The sequence below is a fragment of the Saimiri boliviensis genome, chromosome 8, assembly GCF_048565385.1.
Source record: "Saimiri boliviensis isolate mSaiBol1 chromosome 8, mSaiBol1.pri, whole genome shotgun sequence".
Lineage (NCBI taxonomy): Eukaryota > Metazoa > Chordata > Mammalia > Primates > Cebidae > Saimiri > Saimiri boliviensis.
The window spans coordinates 30,493,749-30,517,343 of record NC_133456.1 but is presented as its reverse complement, the minus strand read 5'-3'; the positions used below and the strand labels follow the sequence as shown (position 1 = coordinate 30,517,343).

The 23,595-nt window shown below is 34.0% G+C and overlaps 1 protein-coding gene across 7 annotated transcripts in view; it reads left to right on the top strand.

Moving 5' to 3' along the window:
* STXBP5L (syntaxin binding protein 5L) overlaps window positions 1-23,595 on the top strand; it is a 413,694-nt gene that overhangs the window by 298,622 nt on the left and 91,477 nt on the right. For all 7 annotated transcript variants that reach the window (XM_074404291.1, XM_074404290.1, XM_074404292.1 and 4 more), the window contains one exon: window positions 17,793-17,858. In XM_074404291.1, the coding sequence (XP_074260392.1) occupies window positions 17,793-17,858 (66 nt within the window). The remainder of the gene's footprint in view (window positions 1-17,792; window positions 17,859-23,595) is intronic.

Sequence of the window (23,595 nt, the reverse complement as noted above, 5' to 3'; positions counted from 1 at the left end):
ATTTTTATGGTAAGCCACAAATTATATTTCTTTGGATATATACACAATAGTGGGATTCTTGGGTAAATGATAAATCTGTTTTAAGTTCTTTGACAAATCGCCACACTGATTTCCACAATGGCTGAACTAATACACACTCTTACCAACAGTGTGTAAGCATTCTCTTCTCCACAGTCTCTCCAACATCCATCATTTTTTGACTTTGTAATAATGGACATTCTGACTGGTGTGAGATGGTATCTCATTGTGGTTTTGATTTGCATTTCTCTAATGATTGGAGATCTTGAGCATTTTTTCATATGCTTGTTGGCTGCGTGTATGTCTTTTGCCCACTTTTTAATGGAGTCGATTGTTTTTTGCTTACAAATTTGTTTAAATACTTATAGATTCTGAGTATTAAACCTTGGATGCATAATTTGAAAATATTTTCTCCCATCCTGAAGGTTGTCTGTATACTCTGTCGATAGTTTCTATAGCTGTGCATAAGCTCTTTAGTTTGATTAGGTCCCATTTGTCAATTTTTGTTTTCGTTGTGACTGCTTTTGGCATCTTCATCATGAAATCTTTGCCAGGTCCTATGTCACTTGGACATAAAGAAGTGAACAAAAGACACTGGGGCCTACTTGTGAGTGGAGTATGAGAGCAGGGAGAGGATTTAAAAAATACCTATCAGGTACTATACTTATTATTGGGTGACTAAATAATCTGTACACCAAACTCCCACAACATGCAGTTTACCTATGTAACAATCTTGCACATGTTCTTCTAAACCTAAAGTAAAAAATTTTTTTAAAAAGAATCACTACCTGATTTTAAGATTTATTTAAAAACTAGAATTATTAAGACAGTTTAGTATTGGTAGAAAGATAAATATATCAATGGAAATCAATACTCTAGAACTAGACCCACACATATATGGGCAACTGACTTTTAACAAAGGTGCAAAGGCAATTCACTGAAGAAAGAATTATTTTTTCTAAAATTGTGCTTAAACAATTGGATGTTCTTCTGTAAAAATTTTTTTGATCCATCCTTTATACCAAATTTTTCAAAATTAGCTCTCAATTGATCATGAGCCTAAATTTAAAATCTAAAACTATAAATCTAAAAAGGAATGAGGATTTTTTTCATATTAGGTTAGGCGAAGATTTCTTAGATAAGAAACCAAGAAGATATCCCATAAAAGAACATATGGACACATCAAACTCACTTAAAAGTAAAAATTTCTGATTCTTGAAAGTCACTCATGAGAATACAAATATAATCCATAGAGTAGAAGAAAACATTTGCAAAGCATATATCTGATAAAGAACTTACATCTAGAATATATAAAAATTCTAAAAACTCAATAATAAGAAAACAACCCAATAATAAATTGGCAAAACATATAAACAGTTCACTAGAGATGCCATACAGATGATTAATAAACACATAAAAAGATACTCAACACTACATAAAATTAAGGAAATGCAAATTAAAACTACAAGGAGATATGATGATACATATATTAGAATGGCCAAAATTAAAAAGATTAATCATACCAAGTGTTGGAAAGAATGTAGAAGAAGTAGAACTTTCCCACACTACTCTAGGAATGTACAGTGCTGTAATCATTTGACAGGTTCTTAAAGAATTAAACATACACTTGCCACATTACCTAGTCATTTTGCTCCCGATTATTCACTCTAGATATATACTTTGCAAATATTTTCTTCTACTCTGTGGATTAAATTCCACTATTGTTTAAAATTGGACTGTGAAAATCTCTATTTGCCTCTCCGTCCAGCACTGAATCTTTCACACCCCCTTTGCCAAGGGACTGATGACTGACCTTATTAGTATTTGTGCAGTGACAAAATTGGGATGCTGTAATTTAATTATTAAAGCTATAGCCCAGCCCCAGCTTAGTTAAATGCTTTGTAGAATCTAAATGATTCCATATATATGTGTGTATGTGTGATATCACTGATAATAGTGATAATATACACATATGTGAATTATTCTTTAGTTTTCACTACTGGGTTGTACAAATAGCATACCATCAGAAATTAGAAAACATGCAGAGAAGCAGAAAATTGTGACTCGTAATTGAGTGGGGTGGGGGGGGAAGTCAATTGAAGCAGATCCATAGATAACCCAAACTGGAATGAGCAGCCAAGAACTGTAAAATAGGAAAAGACGCCCAGGCACAGTGGCTCATGCCTGTAGTCCCAGCACTTTGGGAGACCAGGGTGGGCAGATCACCTGAGGTCAGGAGGTCCAGACCAGCCTGACCAATGTAGCAAAAACCTATTTCTACTAAAAATACAAAAATTAGCCTGGTGTGGTGGTACACACCTGTAGTCCCAGCTACCTGGGAGGCTGAGGCAGGAGAATCACTTGAACCCAGGAGGTGGAGGTTGCAGTGAGCTGAGATCCCACCACTGCACTCCAGCCCAGGTGACAGAGGGAGACTCCACAACCCCCTCTCTGTGCCCCCCACCAAAAAGAATATGTAGGAAAAGATGGCTTGGCTGAGTAAATACGTTAGGGAATTTTAGGAGAGAAACTGAAACTCTGAAAAAGAACCAAATGGGAATTATAGAACTTAAAATATGTAAAATTAAAAGTTTGTGGTGGTTTCTTAGCTATTATGAATAATGCTGCATTGAACATAAGAGTGCTAATATTTCTTTGAGAATCTTGTTTTCAATTCTTTTGGATAAATAACCACAAGTAGGATTGCTGATGGTAGTTCTATTTTTTATTTTTTGATGAACCTCAATGCTGTTTTCCATAACAGCGGTACCATTTTACATTCCCACCAACAGTGCACAACGATGCAAATTTCTCCACATCTTCATCAAAAACACTTGTTATTTTCTGTTTCTGTTTGTTTTGTTTTTTATAATGGCCATCAAAAAAGGTATGAGGTGATATTTCATTGTAGTTTCATTCTGCATTTCCCTGATGATTAGCGATGTTGATTAGTAATGTTATTTTAATATAACTGTTGGCTATTTGTATTATTTTACACAGTACATGATAATAAAGCCAAAATGCTTTAAAAACTTAAATGTAAGACCTAAAACTGTAAAACTTCCAGAAGAAAATACAGGTGAAAACCTTCCTAACATTGGTCTCAGCAACAAATTCTTGAATATGACATCAAAGGCACAGGCAATAAAGGCAAACTTACGTAAGTGATACTGCATCAAACTAAAAGCTTCTACATAACCTAAATATCTGCAGACAGATGAATGAATAAAGAAAATATGGTACATACATATAATGGAATATTAGCCTTTAAGAAGAAAATCTTGTCATATACTGCATGATGAGCTTCAGGACATTACACTAGATGAAATAAACCAGTCACAGAAGGACAAATACTATATGACTCCACTTACATGGCATAAATCTAAAACAGTAGAAAGGGAAAAATAGAGAGCTGCTGTTCAATGGACACGTAGTTTGAGTTATACAAGATGAACAGGTTCTAAATATCTGCTATACAACAGTGCGAATATGGTAAACAATACTGCAATGTACTCATAAAAATTTGTTTAGAAGGTAGATCTCATGTTGTGTGTTTTTTACCATTGTATATATGTATTGATTACATATGTAAAGTTAAGTGTGTTTTGGCTGCTTCTCCTAATTACAAGAACCACTGTGAAGTCAGTGTAGGGTAATAATCACCAACAGCATCTTTTCAATTGTATTTGCTCTCCTAGTAAATCTTGTCACAACCAACATGGAAGTATAATATATAACCCTATACTCATCTTTGATCTATGAATTGAGGTATTAAGTAGACAAAAAATCAAAAGCAAGTTTCATGAAATCATCTATCATTGTCATTTTTTGAAAACAGTGTTGTTATCTTTTCCCACTAGCAATAGGAAAAGCAAACAAGGAAATATTTCATAGAAATAATTAAGTTGGTGATGTTTTTCCTTCTTAAGGTGTTTCACATTCATAGAAACCTTGAGGGTGAAGGTTTCATATTCTAAAACTGTTTTTTCAGAGACAGTAACATTTAAATGTCTTTATGGAAGTGTCAAGGCACCTTTTATACTTAGTACCAAGGAACCTAAATTGGGCTTTTTTAATAAAAAGGCATTCCTTCCAAAAACAGGAGTTCATAGGATTGCTTTAACAATATATTGCACAGCAGTAGTAACTATCAGTTAACTTGAATACAGATCATTAGAAAAGATCCAAATAGAAGCATGGAGTTTTATTTAAAAACAAAAACAAAAACAGTTAAGCTAAATGAACATCAGTGACTTTGGCTGAAATTTTTTTCTGAATTTGATGAAAAACATCAACTGAAAGATTCAAGAAGCTCAAACACCCTCATGCCTGTAATCCCAGCACTTTGGGAGGCTGAGGCAGGTGGATCACTTGAGATAAGGAATTCAAGACCAGCTAGGCCAACATGGTGAAACACTGTCTGTACCAAAAATACAAAATATTAGTGGGGCATGCGCCTGTGGTCCCAGCTACTTGGGAGGCTGAAGTTGGAGGATCAGTTGAGCCAGGAGGCAGAGGTTGCAGTGAGCCGTGATTGCACCACTGCACTCCAGCCTGGGCAAAAGAGACCCCATCTCAAAAAAAAAAAAAAAAAAAGTATAAAGAAAACCACAGTTAACTGGCTAGCCACGTGCAGAAAGTAGAAACTGCACCTGTTCCTGACACCTTACACTAAAATTAACTCCAGATGAATTAAAGACTTAAACATAAGACCTAACACCATAAAAACCTTAGAAGAAAACCTAAACAAAACCATTCAGGATGTAGGCATAGGGAAGGACATCATGACTAAAACACCAAAAGCATTGGCAACAAAAGCCAAAATACAATGGGATCTAATTAAACTCCAGAGCTTAATTAACTCTGCACAGCAAAAGTAACAATCATTAGAGTGAACCAGCAACGAACAGAATGGGAGAAAATTTTTGCAATCTACCCATCTGACAAAGATATCCAGAATCTACAAAGAATCAAAAAGAGATTTACAAGAAAAAAACCAACTCATTCAAAAGTGGGCAAAGGATATGAACAGACACTTTTCAAAAGAAGACATAATATGAGGCTGACAAACATATGAAGAAATGCTCATCATCACTGGTCATTAGAGAAATGCAAATCAGACCGGGTGCGGTGGCTCACGCCTGTAATCTCAGCATTTTGGGAGGCCCAGGAGCGGGGATCATGAGGTCAAGAGATCAAAACCATCCTGGACAACATAGTGAAACCCCGTCTCTACTAAAAATACAGAAAATTAGCCAGGTGTGGTGGCACGTGCCTGTGGTCCCAGCTACTCGGGAGGCTGAGGTGGAAGAATCGCTTGAACCCAGGAGTTGGAGGTTGCAGTGAGCCAAGATTGCGCCACTGCACTCCAGCCTGGCTATAGAGCAACACTCCATCTCAAAAAAAAAAAAAAAAAAAAAGAAAAAAGAGAAATGCAAATCAAAACTACATTGTGATACCATCTCACACCAGTTAGAATGGTGATCATTAAAAAATCTGGAGACAACAGATGCTGGAGAGGATGTGGAGAAATAGGAACACTTTTCCACCGTTGATGAGAGTGTAAATTAGTTCAACCATTGTGGAAGACAGTGTGGCAATTCCTCAAGGACCTAGAAATAGAAATTCCATTTGACCCAGCAATCCCATTACTGGGCATATATCCAAAGGATTATAAAGCATTCTGTTATAAGGACACATGCAAATGTTCATTGCAGAACTGTTTACAATAGCAAAGACCTGGAACCAGCCCAAATGCCCATCAATGATAGACTGGACAGGGAAAATGTGGTACATATACACCATGGAATATTATGCAGCCCTCCAAAATGATGAGTTCGTGTCCTTTGTAGGGACATGGATGAACCTGAAAACCATCATTCTCAGCAAACTCACACAAGAACAGAAAATCAAACACCACATGTTCTCACTTATAGGTGGGTGTTGAACAAGGAGAACACATGGACACAGGGAACATCACATACTGAGGTCTGTGGTAGGGGGGAACTAGGGAGGGTCAGTGGTGGGGGACGGGGAGAGTTGGGAGGGATAACATGGGGAGAAATGCCAGATATACGTGATGGGAAGGAAGGCAGCAAACCACACTGCCATGTATGTAGCTATGCAACAATCCTGCATGTTCTTCACATGTACCCCCAAACCTAAAATGCAATAAAATATATATATTTAAAAATGCTACCCTCAAAAAATAAAAATAAAAAAAAGAAAGACTTCATAGTCAAACCACTAAAACCAATATAAAAAAGAAAATTGTAAAAGCAATACTGAAACATACACACATACACAAAGGGAACAATATGAATAATGAGTGATTTTTTTTTCTTCAGAAATAATTGAAGCCATAGACAATATAATGACATCTTTTAAGCGCTAGGGGAAAAATAATTGTCAATCCAGAATTCTATATCTAGCAAAAATATCACTCAAAAATGAAAGCAAATAAATTAACAGATCTGTACTATAAGAAATAGTAAAGAAAATTTTTAAAACAGAAGAAAGAAACTGATGGAAAATTAGGAATATAGGTGAGAATGAAGAGCACTGGAAGTAATAAATATGTGGGCAAATATAAAAAGATACTTTATCTTTCCTTAAATTCTTTGTTACTCTTTAAGAAGTAACAATGTATTATGGGATTTATAACATGTAGTAAAATGTATGACAACAGTAACACAAAGTATAGAAAAGAAGTATACAGAATTATACTGTTGTTTTTATCAACATAGGAGAAGTGATGTAAGAATAATTAAAGATAGACTGTAATCTAATAAATATATGCACATTATAGTCCCTAGAACACCCATTAAAGAAAATAAAATAGAGAGGTATCACCAAAAAGCCAAAGAGATGATAAAATGAAATACTAAATATATTTTATTTTCTCAAAAGATGGAAATGAGGAACAGTAGAAAAAAGAACTGAGAGGACAAATTGAAAACAAATAGAAAGATGACAGATATAAACTTAACCCCACCAAAGATTATATTAAATGTAAATAGAATAAACATTCCAAAAAAGAAAAAGAGCTTCTGAGACAGGACTAAAAAGAAACAAATACCAAGAACAGTGTATATGCTGTTTATAAAAGATGCATGTTAATTAGTAAAAAATTAATAGGTTCAAAGTAAAAGAAAGGGAAAAGAATTCCATGAAAACACCACAAGAAAGCTGATATGGCTATATTAATATTAGATGAAGGAGACTTCAAGACAAGGAGATAAATTGTTCAAATTAATAAATTACCAGAATGATATAAAAATCCTATATACTTGCACAAACCTAATAAATATTCAAAATATATGAAGCAAAAACCAGCAAAGCTAAGAAATAGACAATTCTGCCATCATTGCTGGAAATTCATCATTTCTCTTTAGTAACTGACAGAACAAATACCAAAAGTTGGTAAGGTTATAAAACACTTAAGCAACTCTCTTAATCAAATTGATCTAATTATATACAGACCTACACAATGCAATTGAAAATACAAATTCTTCGTGTAAACATGTAACATTCACAAGGATAGACTGGGCCATAAAACAAGTTATAATAAATTACAAATAATTGAAATTAAGTAGAATGTGTTCTCTGGCCACAAAAGGAATTAAATTGGGAATCAATAATATGTATAAAATTTCCTAATGCTTGAAAATCAAACATCTCTAAATAGCCGATGGCTTTAAAAAGAAATCACAAAGGAAATTTTAAAATATTTTTAACTGAGTGAAAATATAAACACAACATATCAAAATTTATGAGCTGCTGCTGAAGCAGTGCTTAGAGGAAAATTCAGAGATGCTATGTTAGTTTTTCTTTTAGTCTCAATTTCATGACCTAAAACTCTTGATTAAGACACTAAAAAGTAAGAGCAATGAAACCCACCCAAAGTAGAGAAGAAAGGAAATAATAATCATCGAAAATGAATGAAATAGAGGGCAAACCAGAGTAGATCAACAAAACCCCAAAACAGTTCTTCAAAAATATTATATAAAACCCTAACACTACTGATCCAGAAAGAGGAAACATAAGTAATTAATACTAGGAGTGAAAAAAAAGAAGCATTACTATGGATTCTACAGACATTAAAGATAATAAAGTAATATTATTAACTCGATTCCCAGAAATTGACAATTTAGATGAAATTAAGCAATTCCTTGAAAGACAAAACTTACCAAAACTGACACTAAAGACATTGAAAAATATAAGTAACTCCTATCATTAAAAATTTTGAATTCAAAATTAAATACCCACAACAAAGAAAACTACAAGCCCTAGATGACTGCACTTGCTAACTCTATCAAACATTTAAGGAAGAAGTAACACCAATATTATGCAAGTTCTTCCAGGGAATATAAGAAGGAAATCTTTCCAACTGTTTGTCTGAAACCAGCACAATGTTGATAACTAAAACTTGACAAAGACAATAAAATAAAAATACAGGCCTGCCTCGTTTATGGAACCACAGGCAAAAATCAGAAATAAAATATTAGCAAATGGAAAACAGACATATAAAAGAAAGATAAAGCATCATAACCAAGGTGGATTTATCCCAGGAATGAAAGTTTAAAATTTGAAGATCAATGGATGTAAAATACTGATTAACATAAGAAAGGAGAAAATAATACAATCATCTCAATACATGTAAAAATATTTGGCAAAATTATATATTTTAAAATAAAAATCCTTAACAAAACAAGAATAGAAGACTATTTCCTTAATAGAATAAATCGTACAATGAAAAATCTGTAGTATCATACTTAATTGTGAAATACTGAATTTTTGTTTTTCTAGAATCAGTAACTGGGGAGGATGTTGACTGTCATCATTTTTTTTTTTAATTGCATTTTAGGTTTTGGGGTACATGTGATGAACATGCAAGATTGTTGCATAGGTACACACATGGCAGTGTGGTTTGCTGCCTTCCGTCCCCTCACCTGTATCTGTCATTTCTCCCCATGCTATCTCTTCCCTCCTCCCCACCCCCCCGCCCGTCCCCCATTTCCCCCCAACGGACCCCAGTGTGTAGTGCTCCCCTCCCTGTGTCCATGTGTTCTCATTGTTCAACACCCGCCTATGAGTGAGAATATGCGGTGTTTGATTTTCTGCTCTTGTGTCAGTTTGCTGAGAATGATGGTTTCCAGGTTCATCCATGTTCCTACAAAGGACGTGAACTCATCGTTTTTGATGGCTGCGTAATATTCCATGGTGTATATGTACCACATTTTCCCTATCCAGTCTATCATCGCTGGGCATTTGGGTTGGTTCCAGGTCTTTGCTATTGTAAACAGTGCTGCAATGAACATTCGTGTGCACGTGTCCTTGTAGTAGAATGATTTATAATCCTTTGGATATATACCCAGTAATGGGATTGCTGGGTCAAATGGGATTTCTATTTTTAGGTCCTTGAGGAATCGCCACACTGTCTTTCACAATGGTTGAATTAATTTACATTCCCACCAACAGTGTAAAAGTGTTCCTATTTCTCCACATCCTCTCCAGCATCTGTTGTTTCCCGATTTTTTTAATAATCGCCATTCTAACTGGTGTGAGATGGTATCTCAATGTGGTTTTGATTTGCATTTCTCTGATGGACTGTCATCATTTTTATTCAACATTGTAGTTGATAACCTAGTAAGGACAAAAAGCAAGATTAAAAAAAATATGTCTAAAGATTAGAAAGAAAATGTTAAAACTCTCTTTACTTGATGGTGGTGTATGTGAAAAACCCCAAAGGAAACTACAAAAAATAATAAGTGAATTTAGCAAGATTGAAGAATGCGTGTCAGTAGACAATTAATTGTATTTGTATATAAATAACAGCAAACAATTTGGAAATGAACTTTTGAAAAATACGATGTACAGGATAGACTTCCAGCTGGCAGCCTGAGGAGCATCATGGACCTGTTCCTGAGTGGAAAAACAATTGGTGAAAGCTATTTTTAAAACAACCATGTAAAGTCTCTGGAAATTGTCCTAAGGGCATATAGCAAATGAAGAAATATTTGTTCAAAAAAATCTACTGAAACTTGGTAGAAACAATGAGAGTCTGTGGCACTTGAACCACAACTCACTTAATTCCTCTCCCCTTCCAGGTTACCAGCATTTCTCATCCCCTCCAACTACAAGTTGAAGAGACCAAATTCCTAGAAAGTGTTACCAAGAGGTCAGAGTCTCCCTTCTGTCCATCCCCCACTCACAGGACAGAAGTTCTACCCCAGGCATAGACCTCAGTACAATAAATACTGAGTCCCTGATTGCCCTTACCCCATCTTGCTCATAGGGCAGAAGTTATATGCTAGAAATTATAAGCCGAGAAGACCAGAGGATACCACCTTTGCCCAGGGCCCAGACTAGTGGCTCAAGGTTTTGACCGGGAAAGAAAGTCAGTCTACAGGAATAGAGAGCTTCAAAGCCCTCCCCAAAGTGACTAGCCTCATATGAAACTGTGGGAAAGTTCAAGCCTAAGCGTGCTCTCAAAACCAATGGGAAATTTGATGATAATAAAATGAGAGGAAGTAATTGATAGCACCTCTTAATTAGGGGCAACAAACTAGGCCATAGGTAAGCTAATTCACCAATGAGAACTAAGGAAAGAGACTCCTAACAAGAGTCTTCCTGGGATTTAAACCTCAAAGACTAGCCTCAAAAATTACCCTTTATCAAATTAAATTAGATCAGAATACTGTACAATATATGTCCCAGGGGACTGTCAAAAATAATAGAGCATCTGGTGGATGCTAAGGTTTAAAAACAATAAAATAATAGAGCAATTACCCAGCTGTGATTTGGCAGTGTAATAGCTATATATGATATCAACAGAGACAGGCAGCTTAACAGAGAGATGAGGGAGCTAGTCAAAGAGAACCCTGCCAAAATTACTGCCATCCGAGATTGACTGTATGCATACTGAATACTGTGCCTTCTGAGAAACAACACCAAAGTCTTCACAATGTAGGGGAAATAAGCCTCACAAAAATAGTCTAGCCAAGTCACTAAATAAATAAGCAAACAACAAAAACTGGAGAAGGGAGAGAGAAATCAGTCATTAGTACTCAGAAGTGCTACAACATATTACCTAAAGTGTCCAGTTCTCAGCAAAATATCATGACATTTGCAAAGAAACAAAGTGTGGCTCAGTCACAGGGAAAAAAAGGCAAAAATTTCCTGTGAGAAAGCACAGATGTTGGATTGAACAGACCAAGAGCTCAAAACAACCATTATAAATATGCTTAAAGAACTGATAGACACTATGCTTAAAGAAGTAAAGGAAGCTATGATGACAATGTCTCACCAAATAGAAATTACAAAAAGAACCAAATGGAAATTCTGGAGTTGAAAGGTACAAGTGAACAGAAAAATTCAGTAGTAGGACTGAACAGCAGATTTGAACTAGCAAAAATAACAACTGATAAACTTGAAAATAGATTGATAGAGAGTGCATTCTGAAGAACAAAGAGAAAAAAAATGAAGAAAAATAAAGCCTCAGAGAAACATGGGACACAATTAAGTGCACCAACTTATACATAATAGAATTAGCAGGACAGGAGAGACAGAGAAAGAAAAATATTTTAAGAGATAATGACTAAAAACCTCCCAAATTTTATGAAAAGCATTAACCTATACATTCAAGAGGTTCAGTAAACTCAGAAGATAAATGGAAAAAATCTACAACCAGATGCATCATAGTAAACATGCTGAAACACGCTAAAAGGCAAATACAAAAATAAAATCTTGAAAGCAATAGGTGAAAAATTGCTTGTCACATACATGGAACTCTTACAAGATTAGCAGCTCATCAGAAACAATGGAGGCCGGAAGGTAATGGGACGGCATATTCAAATTGTCAAAGGAAAATACTGTCATTCAAGAAACATATCCAGAGAGAAACACCCCACACTGGGCTTGTTGTGGGGACAGCGAGAGGTAGAGCATTAGAATAAATTGCTAATGTATGTGGGGCTTAATGCCTAGATGATGGGTTGATAAGTGCAGCAAAACACCATGGCACATATTTACATATGCAGGAAACCTGCATATCCTGCACATGTGCCCCAGAACTTAAAATAAAATTTAAAGAAAAACTCATATCCAGCAAAAGTATTTTTCCAAAATGTAGGTGAAATAGTCATTGTCAGATAAACAAAAACTGAGAGAATATATTACTAGCAGAGCCACCTTACAAGAAATACTGAAGGAAGCTTTTCAGGCTGAAAGAAAGTGAACCTAGATTTTAATTTAAATCTACACAAAGGAACAAAGAGCATTGTTAAGGTAACTATGTAATTATGAAAGAGTATAAATACATTATTTCTTCTCTTAGCTTATTTTTAACACAGATTATAAAACAACATATATATAATTGTTATTTGGGGATCTATTACATATAGAAATAAAATACATCTGTCAATAACAGTACAAAGGAACTGAGTGGGAGCAAAGTTATGTTTAAACAGATTATTCCAGATGATAGCCTGGATTCACCAGAACAAATAAAGATAACAAAAAATGGTAAATAAGGAGGTTATAAATGTATGCTTGCTCTTATTTCTTAGCTTTTATAAAAGAAATAAAGGTATATAAAGTAGTAATTATAATGTTTTATTGGGTTTGTAAAATATATAGATTTAATTTGTATACCAATAACAGCACATAAGAGGGAATACAGCTATTAAAAATTAACATTTCTGTATCTCACTGGAATTAAGTCAGTATACATCTGAAGTAGACTTTGATAAGATGTATACAATAAGTTCTAAGATGTATATGGTAACTTTTTCCACTAGAAAATCTCCAAAATATATGGTGAAAGATTAATTAAAGGAATGAAATGCTACACAAGAAAATATTTACTTAATGCCAAACAAAGCAGTAAAAGAGGATTAGTGGCTCAGAATAAGAAAAGAGACAGAGAGAACCAAAAGGAAAAGGACAAGTGTAGCCCAACTATTAAACTATTGTTTAATCCCAACAATCCAATCAAAAGACATAGTTTATGAGATTTCTTTTTAAAAGTCAAGATCTGACTATATGCTGTCTATGAGAGAGATATTAGATTTAAAGATGTAAATATGTTGAAAATGAATGGAAAAAGAACATATGAACAACAGCCATAAGAAAACTGAAGTTACATTACTAATACCATTTAAAAAATAGATTTTAAAGCAAACAAAATTCCACTAGAAATAAAGAGGGAGCTTTTATAATGATAAAAGTGTCAATCAAGATCATATAGTAATTATGAACATACATGTCCCAAAAAACAGTTACAAAAATATCTGAAGCAATATCTAACATGATCAAAAAGAGAAATATAACAATAATTGTTGGAAATTTCAAAACTCCACTTTTAAAAATGGAAACAAGAACTAGACAGATCAAAAAAGAATTAGATGACTAGAAAAATGCTATGTAGAAGACCTCAATACCAAAATCTCCAAAATATTGCAGAAAGAAACATTTAAAAAATTATTTAAATGGAGGGGACTACCATGTTTACAGATTGGAAGACTCAATTTTTAAAAGATATTTATTCTATCAAATTAAGCTATACGTTTATCACAATCCTAGAATAAAACCTAACATTATTTTTAGAAGTTGAGAAATTGATCCTAAAATTTATATGGAAATGCAAAGGATTTAGAATAACTAAAACACTCTTGGAAAAGGGAACAAAATTGGAGGACTTTACTACCTTATGTCAAGATGTACCTTAAAGCTGCATTGATTATGGTAGTGTGGTAACTGAAAAAAGAAAAACCAATCCTTACAGAATAAAAAGTCTAGTAATAGATCCACACATACATGGCCAACTTGTTTTTGACAAAGGCACCAATAAAAATCAATAACGAAAGTCTTTTTAACAAATAATGGTGGAATGACTGGGCAAACAAATCAGAGGAAAAATGAACTTTAATCCCTACTTTATGTCACAATCAATCATTTTTAAAGTTCTTGAAGAAAACCAAAGAATAGCATCTTCATGACCATAGGTTTGGCACCCACTACTTAGGAATCATAAAGAAATCACAATTCAAAAATAATAAATTGGCTGGGTGCGGTGTCTCACGCCTACAATCCCAGGACTTTGGGAGGCTGAGGCAGGCAGATCACGAAGTCAAGAGACCAAGACCATCCTGGCCAACATGGTAAAATCCTGTCTCTACTAACAATGCAAAAACTTAGCTGGGTGTGGTGACACATGCCTGTAATCCCAGTTACTCGGGAGGCTGAGGCAGGAGAATCACTTCAACCGGGGAGTCGGAGGTTGCAGTGAGCCAAGATGGCACCATTGCACTCCAGCCTGGGCGACAGAGCAAGACTCCATCTGAAAAGAAATAATAATAATTATTATAAATTGTTCTTCAAGTGAATTAAATTTCTGCTTATCAAAAGACACCATTAAGAGGCCAGGCGTGGTGGCTTATGCCTGTAATCCTAGTGCCTTTGGAGGCCAAGGCCAAGAAACCATGTCTCTACTAAAAAGTACAAAAATTAGCCAGGCATGGTGGCATTACACCACGTAATTACACCTGTAATTCCAGCTACTTGGGAGGCTGAAGCAGGAGAATCACTTGAACCCTGGGCAACAACACTGTCTGAAAAAAAAGAATGACACCATTAAGAAAATTAAAAGATAAATTACATACTGAAGGAAAATATTCACAATGCCTATTTTTGACAAATAATTCTTACCTAAAATATATGAAGAATTCTTATTACAACATAACACAAATATAAGCAGTGCAACATAAAAAAGAAACCAAAGATTGGGATAGGATCATGAAGATATATGATTAGCCAATAAGCACATGAAAATGTTCCAACTATCAATAATCATCAGGGAAATTTAAATTAAAATCATAATAAGATATTACTATGACCAGAAGGACTAAAATTTTAATTTAAAACCCAGTGTTGGTGGAGATATTGAGCAATTGGAACTCCTGTAAGTTGCTAGAGAGAATGCAAAATGAACAGCCCCTATCATACCATAGTGGAAATTATGGAACTCTTTAAAAGCAAAACATAAATCAAAGATTTTCACATATAGTCATTTATTGCAGCATTATTTGGTGTGATAAAGACTAGAAAATCCAAATGTTTCACAGTGGAGGACTGTTAGATAAAATGTGTGGTATATTTTTATAAAGATTTTATAAAGTTTTTTAAAATGGTGGAATTGTTTATGAAATAAATGTTATTAGAAAAATCAGAATATGAAACTATCTTTATTGGATTAAAAATCATCCTGGAAGGGGCCAGGTGTGGTGGCTCACACCTGTAATCCCAGCACTTTGAGGGCCGAGGCAAGTGGCTCACTTGAGGTCAGGGGTTCAAGACCAGCCTGTCCAATATGGTGAATGCTTGTCTCTACTAAAAATATAAAAATTAGCCAGGCTTGGTGGCACACGCCTGTAATCCCAGCTACTCAGGAGGCTGAGGCAGGAGAATTGGTTGAGACCCAGGAGGAGGAGGTTGCAGCAAGCCAAGATGGCACCACTGCACTTCAGCCTGGGCGACAGAGTGACACTCTGTCTCAAGGGAAAAAAAAAAAGGAAGGAAGGAAAAAGCCAAAAGTATTATGAAATTATGTATTTTTAAATCCCCCCATCACTTTTCTGTATCTTCCAAGTTTTCTAGAGGGGCAAAGCATTACTTCTATAGTCCAAAAAATGTTTATTTTTAAATAATGATTGTTTTGAATAACTGTATAGTATTTAATGATGACGACTCTAAAACTACTTTAGGTTTTTGACGTTGTAAATTGGCACATGGAAGTAGTTTTACTATTATTGTTAGATCCATATTCAGTTTAGTTCCTTTTTTTTCCTCTTATCTGTATGGTGGGGTTAATATTATAACCCCTTCTCATTGTATTGGTAGGTGTGAAAAAAATGTATATAAAGTATTTAGCGAGAATTAGGTACAAAATAATAGACATTTGTTGCTGTTAGTACTATAACTACAAAGAATGTGTGGCACAGTAGGCATTCGATAAATTTGATTCACTGACTTGACTTATAGTGATGTCTTTAAAAGCCTTTCAGAGATCTGCAAAACCCCCACCTCTGTTAAATGGTCCCAGATAACTCACTCACTAGTCATAGTTCCCTTCTCTGCCCATTCTTTGGCTGTTGTTCTACATTACTTTTCTTAATGTTTCGAGTTCTCCTCCTGTTTATAACCTGCTGTTTCTAATTTGCTGTCAGATAACACAGCCTGTTTAAGTCTACACTTTCAAGGAGTTCCTGGAAAACTCTTATAGCAAATCTGTGGATTAACATTTATTGCTTATTTAGCAAAACTTTTTCCTATCTAATTTTTATATCTAAGGTTAAGACTGTGTTGAAGATAGTTTAGTTTGATGAATGCCTATTTCCAGATTAATGGTAATATTTATATCAGTAAATATTATGTGTACTATGTTATAAAACAGAAATTTTAAATTGGATGAGTATTAAATTGAAAGTCTTGAAAATGTTCAGTGAAGTAAGAAACAGAACAAACACTTAAGCTTTTCAGTTGGTATTTAGAGCTCTATAAGCAATCGAAATCTGAGTGCAGAATAATATAGTATATAAAAATGTGAGTTCTGTGTCCTAGTCAAGCTCTGTTATTGACTTACTTCTGTGACTTTGAATAAATAGTTTAAACTCTTTGAACTTAACAGTTTCTCACTTATAAAACACAAGAGTTGGACTAGTTTGTCACAAGGCACCTTTCAGTTCCAAAATTCTGTGATTTTTATGGACCTACAGCAAGCTTATTGCTTCAAATTGTATAGAGTAGAGGGTGATGGGCAGGAATAGGAACAAAGATGATTTTGGTCATTGAAAATAGCTCTCAAGTGCTTCTGAGCATGGAGACAGATTAAAATAGAAACTATGAATATTTATTTCACAAAGGAAAAAGTGTGAGACTTTCCAACAAAGGAAGAAAAACCATAATGAAGAACATTTTACAAATGCCATAAAAATATAGATTGGCAAGTAGAGAGAATTATAAAATATTTATTAATCTGTTGTGTCTATTGTATTTGTCAGAAAAGTGGCAGAATAAAAATTAAGAAATATTAGAAATAAGAGAAAAATATAGTGCTTATAAGGAATTTGATATTATTAAACACAATACAGTACATAATATATAATACTACATTTTATAAATAAATATACAATTTAGAATTTGTAGTAGTTTTTAAAGACCTTTTAAAAGCCAAAAACCATATCTCCTGAAAGGATATTTGATTAGGTATTTTAAAAATTCCTTCTAATTCTTATTATTTATTATCTATTTTCAAATGAAATTGGGTCACTTATTAAAGTAGCTATTTCTTATAAAAATAATAAAAAGGGATTTTATGTCTTTGTACCATCCATGTTTAAATATTCTTGTATGTTGATCAGTTACTGTGTCTTATTTTTTCCTGTATCACTTGTTTAAACAAATTTTCAGAATAGGCCAGGCATGGTGGCACACACCTGTAAGCCCAACACTTTGGGAAGCTGAGATGGGAGGATTGCTTGAGCCCAGGAGTTCAAGACCAGCCTGGGCAACATAGTGAGACCCTGTCTCTATAAAAAAGAAAAATAATTAATAAAAATATATTTTTTAAAAATCAGAATAATTGACATAGCTTGGACATGGTAAAGTAGTTTTCACATTTTAAAAAACCTTTTAAACTTAGAGGAATTAAGAAATAAAAATAACCTACAAAATGCTAGCAAAATTTATCTTATTTTATTTCATTGTATTTTCAGGTTTAACTGAACTGAATGACAGTCCAGTTCCCCTAGAACTTGAGCGCTGCAAGTCTCCTACCTCAGGTAAACGTGAGTGGCATTTTTCAGGCTTCTGGTAATTCACTGCAGTAATCTATTGCTTTTTTTCATGATCCTTATAATGTGAAATTTATAATTTTAGTAATTAGGTATAATTTCATTTATTAAATTTACTGTAAGCAAATTTGATTTTAAATATCAAATACAAATAAATGTCTTTTAAAATATGCTTGTCTCAAAATAAAATTAAAATCAGAAGTATAAGTGGAACACTTTAAAAGACATTTTAAAGGAAAGTTATTTTGCAGATACATTAATAACACTAAGTATCAAATAAAAATTGATAATATACAGAAACGTATCTTCTGGCTGGAAGTGAATTAATGGGAAATATACAGTATATATGCAGGAGCAAATAATACCATTCCTCTAGACCACAGTTTGGAAACATGTATATTTATTGACAAAGAAAAATGATAATAGAACATGATGTGAAGCAGAACATCAAGATAAAGTATGCACCCATTAAAATATATTTAAAATGTGAGAGTAAAGATTCCTAGGGATAAATCGTTAAGGTACTATATGTTAAAAAAAATTAACAGTAATTTTTGGGTGGTAAGATTATGAGTGGTTTGCCTGTTTTTTAAAAATTTTATATATTTGATAATTCTGATTTTTCTATAATGTGTATATAGTTCTGTGTAAGTATATAAGCATCAAAATCATTAGATCTGTTTTTACAGAGTAACAAGAAATTATAGTTCCTTTTTATTTACATTATTTTAATTTGAACTTTGTACAAATTTATGAAAGTTTAATAATACCATTATAAAGCAGTGAATTTTGACTTGTAGAAATTAATTTAGGATTGCAGCATTTCTTCAATATATTCCATCCCTGAAAAGTTGTTAGTTCTTTATTCTTATTCTTCAGGAATCTAGACTATATATAATCTAGTTAAATCCTATGTAAATTTTTCTTTTGGTCATAAATTTTTAATGCTTATTCTATTGGTTTTATTGTAAAGATTGTCTTATTTGTTTACCCTTCCTTTTGCATACTCATTGACACCACCCTAATTTAGGTATTTATTGCTCCATATCTATGGTATCATGCAAATATTCTAGTAGGTGTCTGTACTTCCTCTCTGTCCCTCTTATGATTAATTTTGCATGTCATGTTGTAAAATTAATATTTTAAAAATATTACTTTGATCACATTTTCCCATATTTATAAATCTTCAATATCCTAAATCAAATTTACATAACCTAACTTTAAATTCTGTTATAGCTGGCCAGGCACAGTGGCTCATGCCTGTAATCCCAGCACTTTGGGAGACCAAGGAGGGAGGATCACTTGAGACCAGGAATTTAGAGACCAGCCTGGGCGACATAGCAACACCTGTCTCATTAAACATAATAATAATTTTAAAAAATTTTTAAAGATCATTGTAGCTGTTCTACCTTTTTTGTATTTTCATATAACTTTAGAAAGAATTTGTCAGTTCACACACGAATGCTTAGATTTTGATTACAATTTTATTGGCTCTATAGCTCAACTGGGCAAAATTAACATATTCAAAAATATTAAATTTTTCATTTAGTATCTCTATTTGTCTGTCTGCTTTCTCCTGGCAATATTTTTGGGGTTTTTTGTAGAGGTCTTGCACATCTTTTATTGAATTTATTCCTTTGTGTTTGTTTTTTTTCTATTATTGTGTTATTTTTATTTCTTTTTCTAATTGTGGTTAGAATATGAAAATACACTAATATTTGTATATTGAGCTTGCACCTAGAAAACTTGCTAAATCTATTTCTTAATTCTTGTAGTTTGTAAAATTCTTTGGATTATCTGTGTATCCAAGTATACCCCTTGTGAAAATGAAATCTCCATTCTCTCCTTCTAAAGGAAGAAAGTGGCTAGGGCCTTCAATACAATGTTGAATAGATGTGGTGTAAGTAGACTTTTTTTGTGTATGCCTAGTCTCATTGGTAAGGCTTTCAATAATTCATAATTAATTATTATAATTGCTGTAAGTTTTTGGTAAATTTGCTGTTTTTAGCCCTCTACCTATGATGTTTCTTCTTCTTCTTCTTTTTTTATTTTTATTTTTTTGAGACGGAGTTTCTCTCTTGTTACCCAGGCTGGAGTGCAATGGCACAATCTTGGCTCACTGCAACATCTGCCTCCTGGGTTCAGGCAATTCTCTGGCCTCAGCCTTCTGAGTAGCTGGAATTACAGGCACAGGCCACCATGCCCAGCTAATTTTTTGTATTTTTAGTAGAGACGGGGTTTCACCATGTTGACCAGGATGGTCTCGATCTCTTGACCTCGTGATCCACCAGCCTCGGCCTCCCAAAGTGCTGGGATTACAGGCGTGAACCACCGCGCCCGGCCCGATGTTTCTTCTTTTGTTAATGTTACGGTAGACTTAGAAACACCACCACAACTACTACACTTAATTTTTAATTTCCAAGCAGACTTAGAAATCTGTGCATGCAATTAAGTGGACTGTTTGAAAGCAGGAAAATTTTGACTATTTTTGTATTATGTTACTTGGGGAAATGATGGATTGTGATAAGATTCTTTTGTCACTTCAATACTTTGCTTGATACTGGCCTACTGAGCAGATCCCACTCTTCTTTAGTAGAAACTTTAAATTATAAGTATTCATAATTGAGGAATGAGAGATTTTTTTCCTTATAACAGTTTTGTAATCATTAAATGTTACATTTGTTAAACCATGTGCAATGCATCCTTCTGGGAAAAGTGCTAATGGAGTTTACTATATAAGAATATTGGAAATCATCACAATATTTGCTGATTTTATTCATTTTCCATCAAAGAGAATGATAATTAATTGTGTTATATTAGAGGGTCATTTAAAGGACAATGTGCCCATTTTCATTTCCAAAATATAAATATAATACATATACAATAGCCACACATATACCTAAAACTACATTCTACAATCTCTTACCGTTGTTGTAGGAATTGCTGCATCCAATCTTGATTATCAGAAAAGGTATGGATTGGGTGAATGCATAATTTTTAGCCCAATTACATAAAACTAAAACATAACTATGAAATAAGCAAATTTAAGGCTACAAAACTAATGAAACTTATTGTCTCTAGAGGTAGAAAAGAATGAAAATGTAATGAAAGTGTTTCGATAACATTTTAGAATCAATAGGAGTTATTAAAGGAAACTAGAAAGGTTGTAATACAGTCTAACTTTTGAGAAATTAAGAAAAGCAGCCATGCCCTCCTAATAACAATATCATTGATTTATACCCTCAAAAATAGTTCATGCATTCTAACAATGACCATCCTTATGTTTGTATCTGAGTATATCTCCCTTTAAAAAAACAAAATTATACATAGCATTTAAGAGCCAATACTATTCTTGACTTTTCTCTCTTCCTTTTTTTTGGGGGGGGGGGAGCGGGGGGATGGAGTCTCGCTCTGTCACCCAGGTTGGAGTGCAGTAGCATGATCTCGGCTCACTGCAACCTCCACCTCCCAGGTTCAAGTGATTCTCCTGCCTCAGCCTTCCAAGTAGCGGGGACTACAGGTGGGCACCACCACATCCAGCTAATTTTTGTATTTTTATTAGAGACAGGATTTCACCACGTTGAACAGGATAATCTCAATCTCTTGACCTTATAATCCACCCGCCTTAGCCTCCCAAAGTACTGGGATTACAGGCGTGAACCACCACACTCAGCCTTTTTAATAATACCCATTCTGACTGGTTTAAGATGGTATCTTAATGTGGTTTTGATTTGCATTTCTTTAATGATTAATGAATGATGTTGAGCATTTTTTCATATGTTTGTTGGCTGCTTGTGTCTTCTTTTTAGAAGTGTCTGTTCATGTCTTTTGTCTACTTCTTAACGGAGAATTTGTTTCGTGCTTGTTGAATTGTTTGACTTAGAGATTCTGGATATTATAACTTAATTGGATGTGTAGGTTGTGAATATTTTCTCCCATTATGTGGTTTGCCTGTCCACCCTATTGATTGTTTCTTTTGCTGTGCAGAAGCCCTTTAGTTTAATTAGGTCCCGCTCATCAATTTTTGTTTTTGTTGCTATTGTTTTTGAGGATTTAAGTCATAAATTATTTTTCAAGGCCAGTGTCCACAATGGTGTTTCCTAGGTTTTCTTTTGGGATTCTTATTGTTTGAGGTCTTACATTAAAATATTTAACCAATCTCAAGTTCAATTTTGTATATGGTGAAAGGTTATAACTATGATTTTCTATGTGGATCTCAGACTTCCTTATACCCCAGTGAACTACAGGTAAAGTAGAGTGAGGGTTCAGACTTAAACATTTCCTTGAGGATAATGCAGGAGAAAAGAGTAGATACTGGAGCTGGAAGAATCCGTTGAGTCAAATGGAATCCAGTGTTCTCAGTTTCCAAGATAATATAAAGCTTTATATTATCTATTCATTCACTCAACTATACATCAAATAATTTCCAGTTTCTACAGCTAGACATTATGCTATCCACTGAGGATTGACTAATGAACAAAAGCATACTTCAAATGAAGAAATAAACATTAAACCTTAATTATATAAATTATTCATACTTTTTTAAAGGCTGTACAACCTTTTTTCACTCACCAACTTGCACTACAAATTCACCTCCCAAGAGGGTAAGTGCTAACAATCTGGTACAGGACTACAATCTCTTAAAGAAAACAGATCCTTCTTATTTGGACAAAGAATTGAAAACTTACCAAGCTTTCAACTGTGGGGCTGTGTCCTTCCAAAAGTAGTTTGTTTTCTAATGTCCTACTTGAATGTATGCCTTTTTTCTAATTCTTTACTTGGATTAATATCTTTTTCTATACTAGCATTAGGTCCTGACACTTCTGCTACCTGTATAGACATTCACCTTCATAATTCTCAATGCAAAATCTACAACAGATTTATTATGCTATCAAGTTCAAGTGAAGGGTAGGATGGTAGAAATATATGTCTTTATTAAAATATCATAGGGGTTAGTCACAAATACTAACAAAGGAGTACCAAACTCTGTTGTTCTTAGGATTGAGCCAGAGCTTGGTCTTACAGCTTAGTTTGAATGATCCTTCTGGGCAATCCTATGTGTCTAAAGTCCTCTTATAGTCTCCAGAAACCTTTCTTCTCCCTCCGAACAGTCTTCTCTTGGGATAGTATTTATCTTTATTTTAGATAAAGGTACAAAATACAGATCTTTCAAAATAGTTATTATGAAAATCAACTTTAAGGTTAAAATTCTTGGTTCACTTAGGCTATGATACTGCCTGCCAATAGTTTTGTACTTCCTTCCTTTAGGACTTGCTACCAGAACCCCTGAGTCAACACCAGACTTTTATAAGAATGAAATATCAGCTATGAGATAGAGGAATCAAGTACATCACTTGCCAGGGAAAGATGAAAATCTCTTTTATGAACAAATAAGTTATTCAAATATCCACAATTTTCTAGACTTCACAGCTTGTCTCTAAACTTTCTTTTTTGTTGTGCTGAAAACACAAGTCCTTCATCATGTATGAAAACACATTTCCCTGAAGCAATTACTAAAGCCAGAGACACTTACTTCATGAGATATGAAATAGGAACCCCTAAGGCTTTTGTGAAATGTTTTGAAATGCTCCATGAAATTTTGGTAGTGTTGTTTTTGTACTCAAAACCTGAATAGTTTTATCAGACCTGTAATAAAGTAGGGAGGGGTCAAACAGAGCAAAATCTTAGGAGCCAGACAGTAGTGAGATTTTTTAAAACTTCTCTG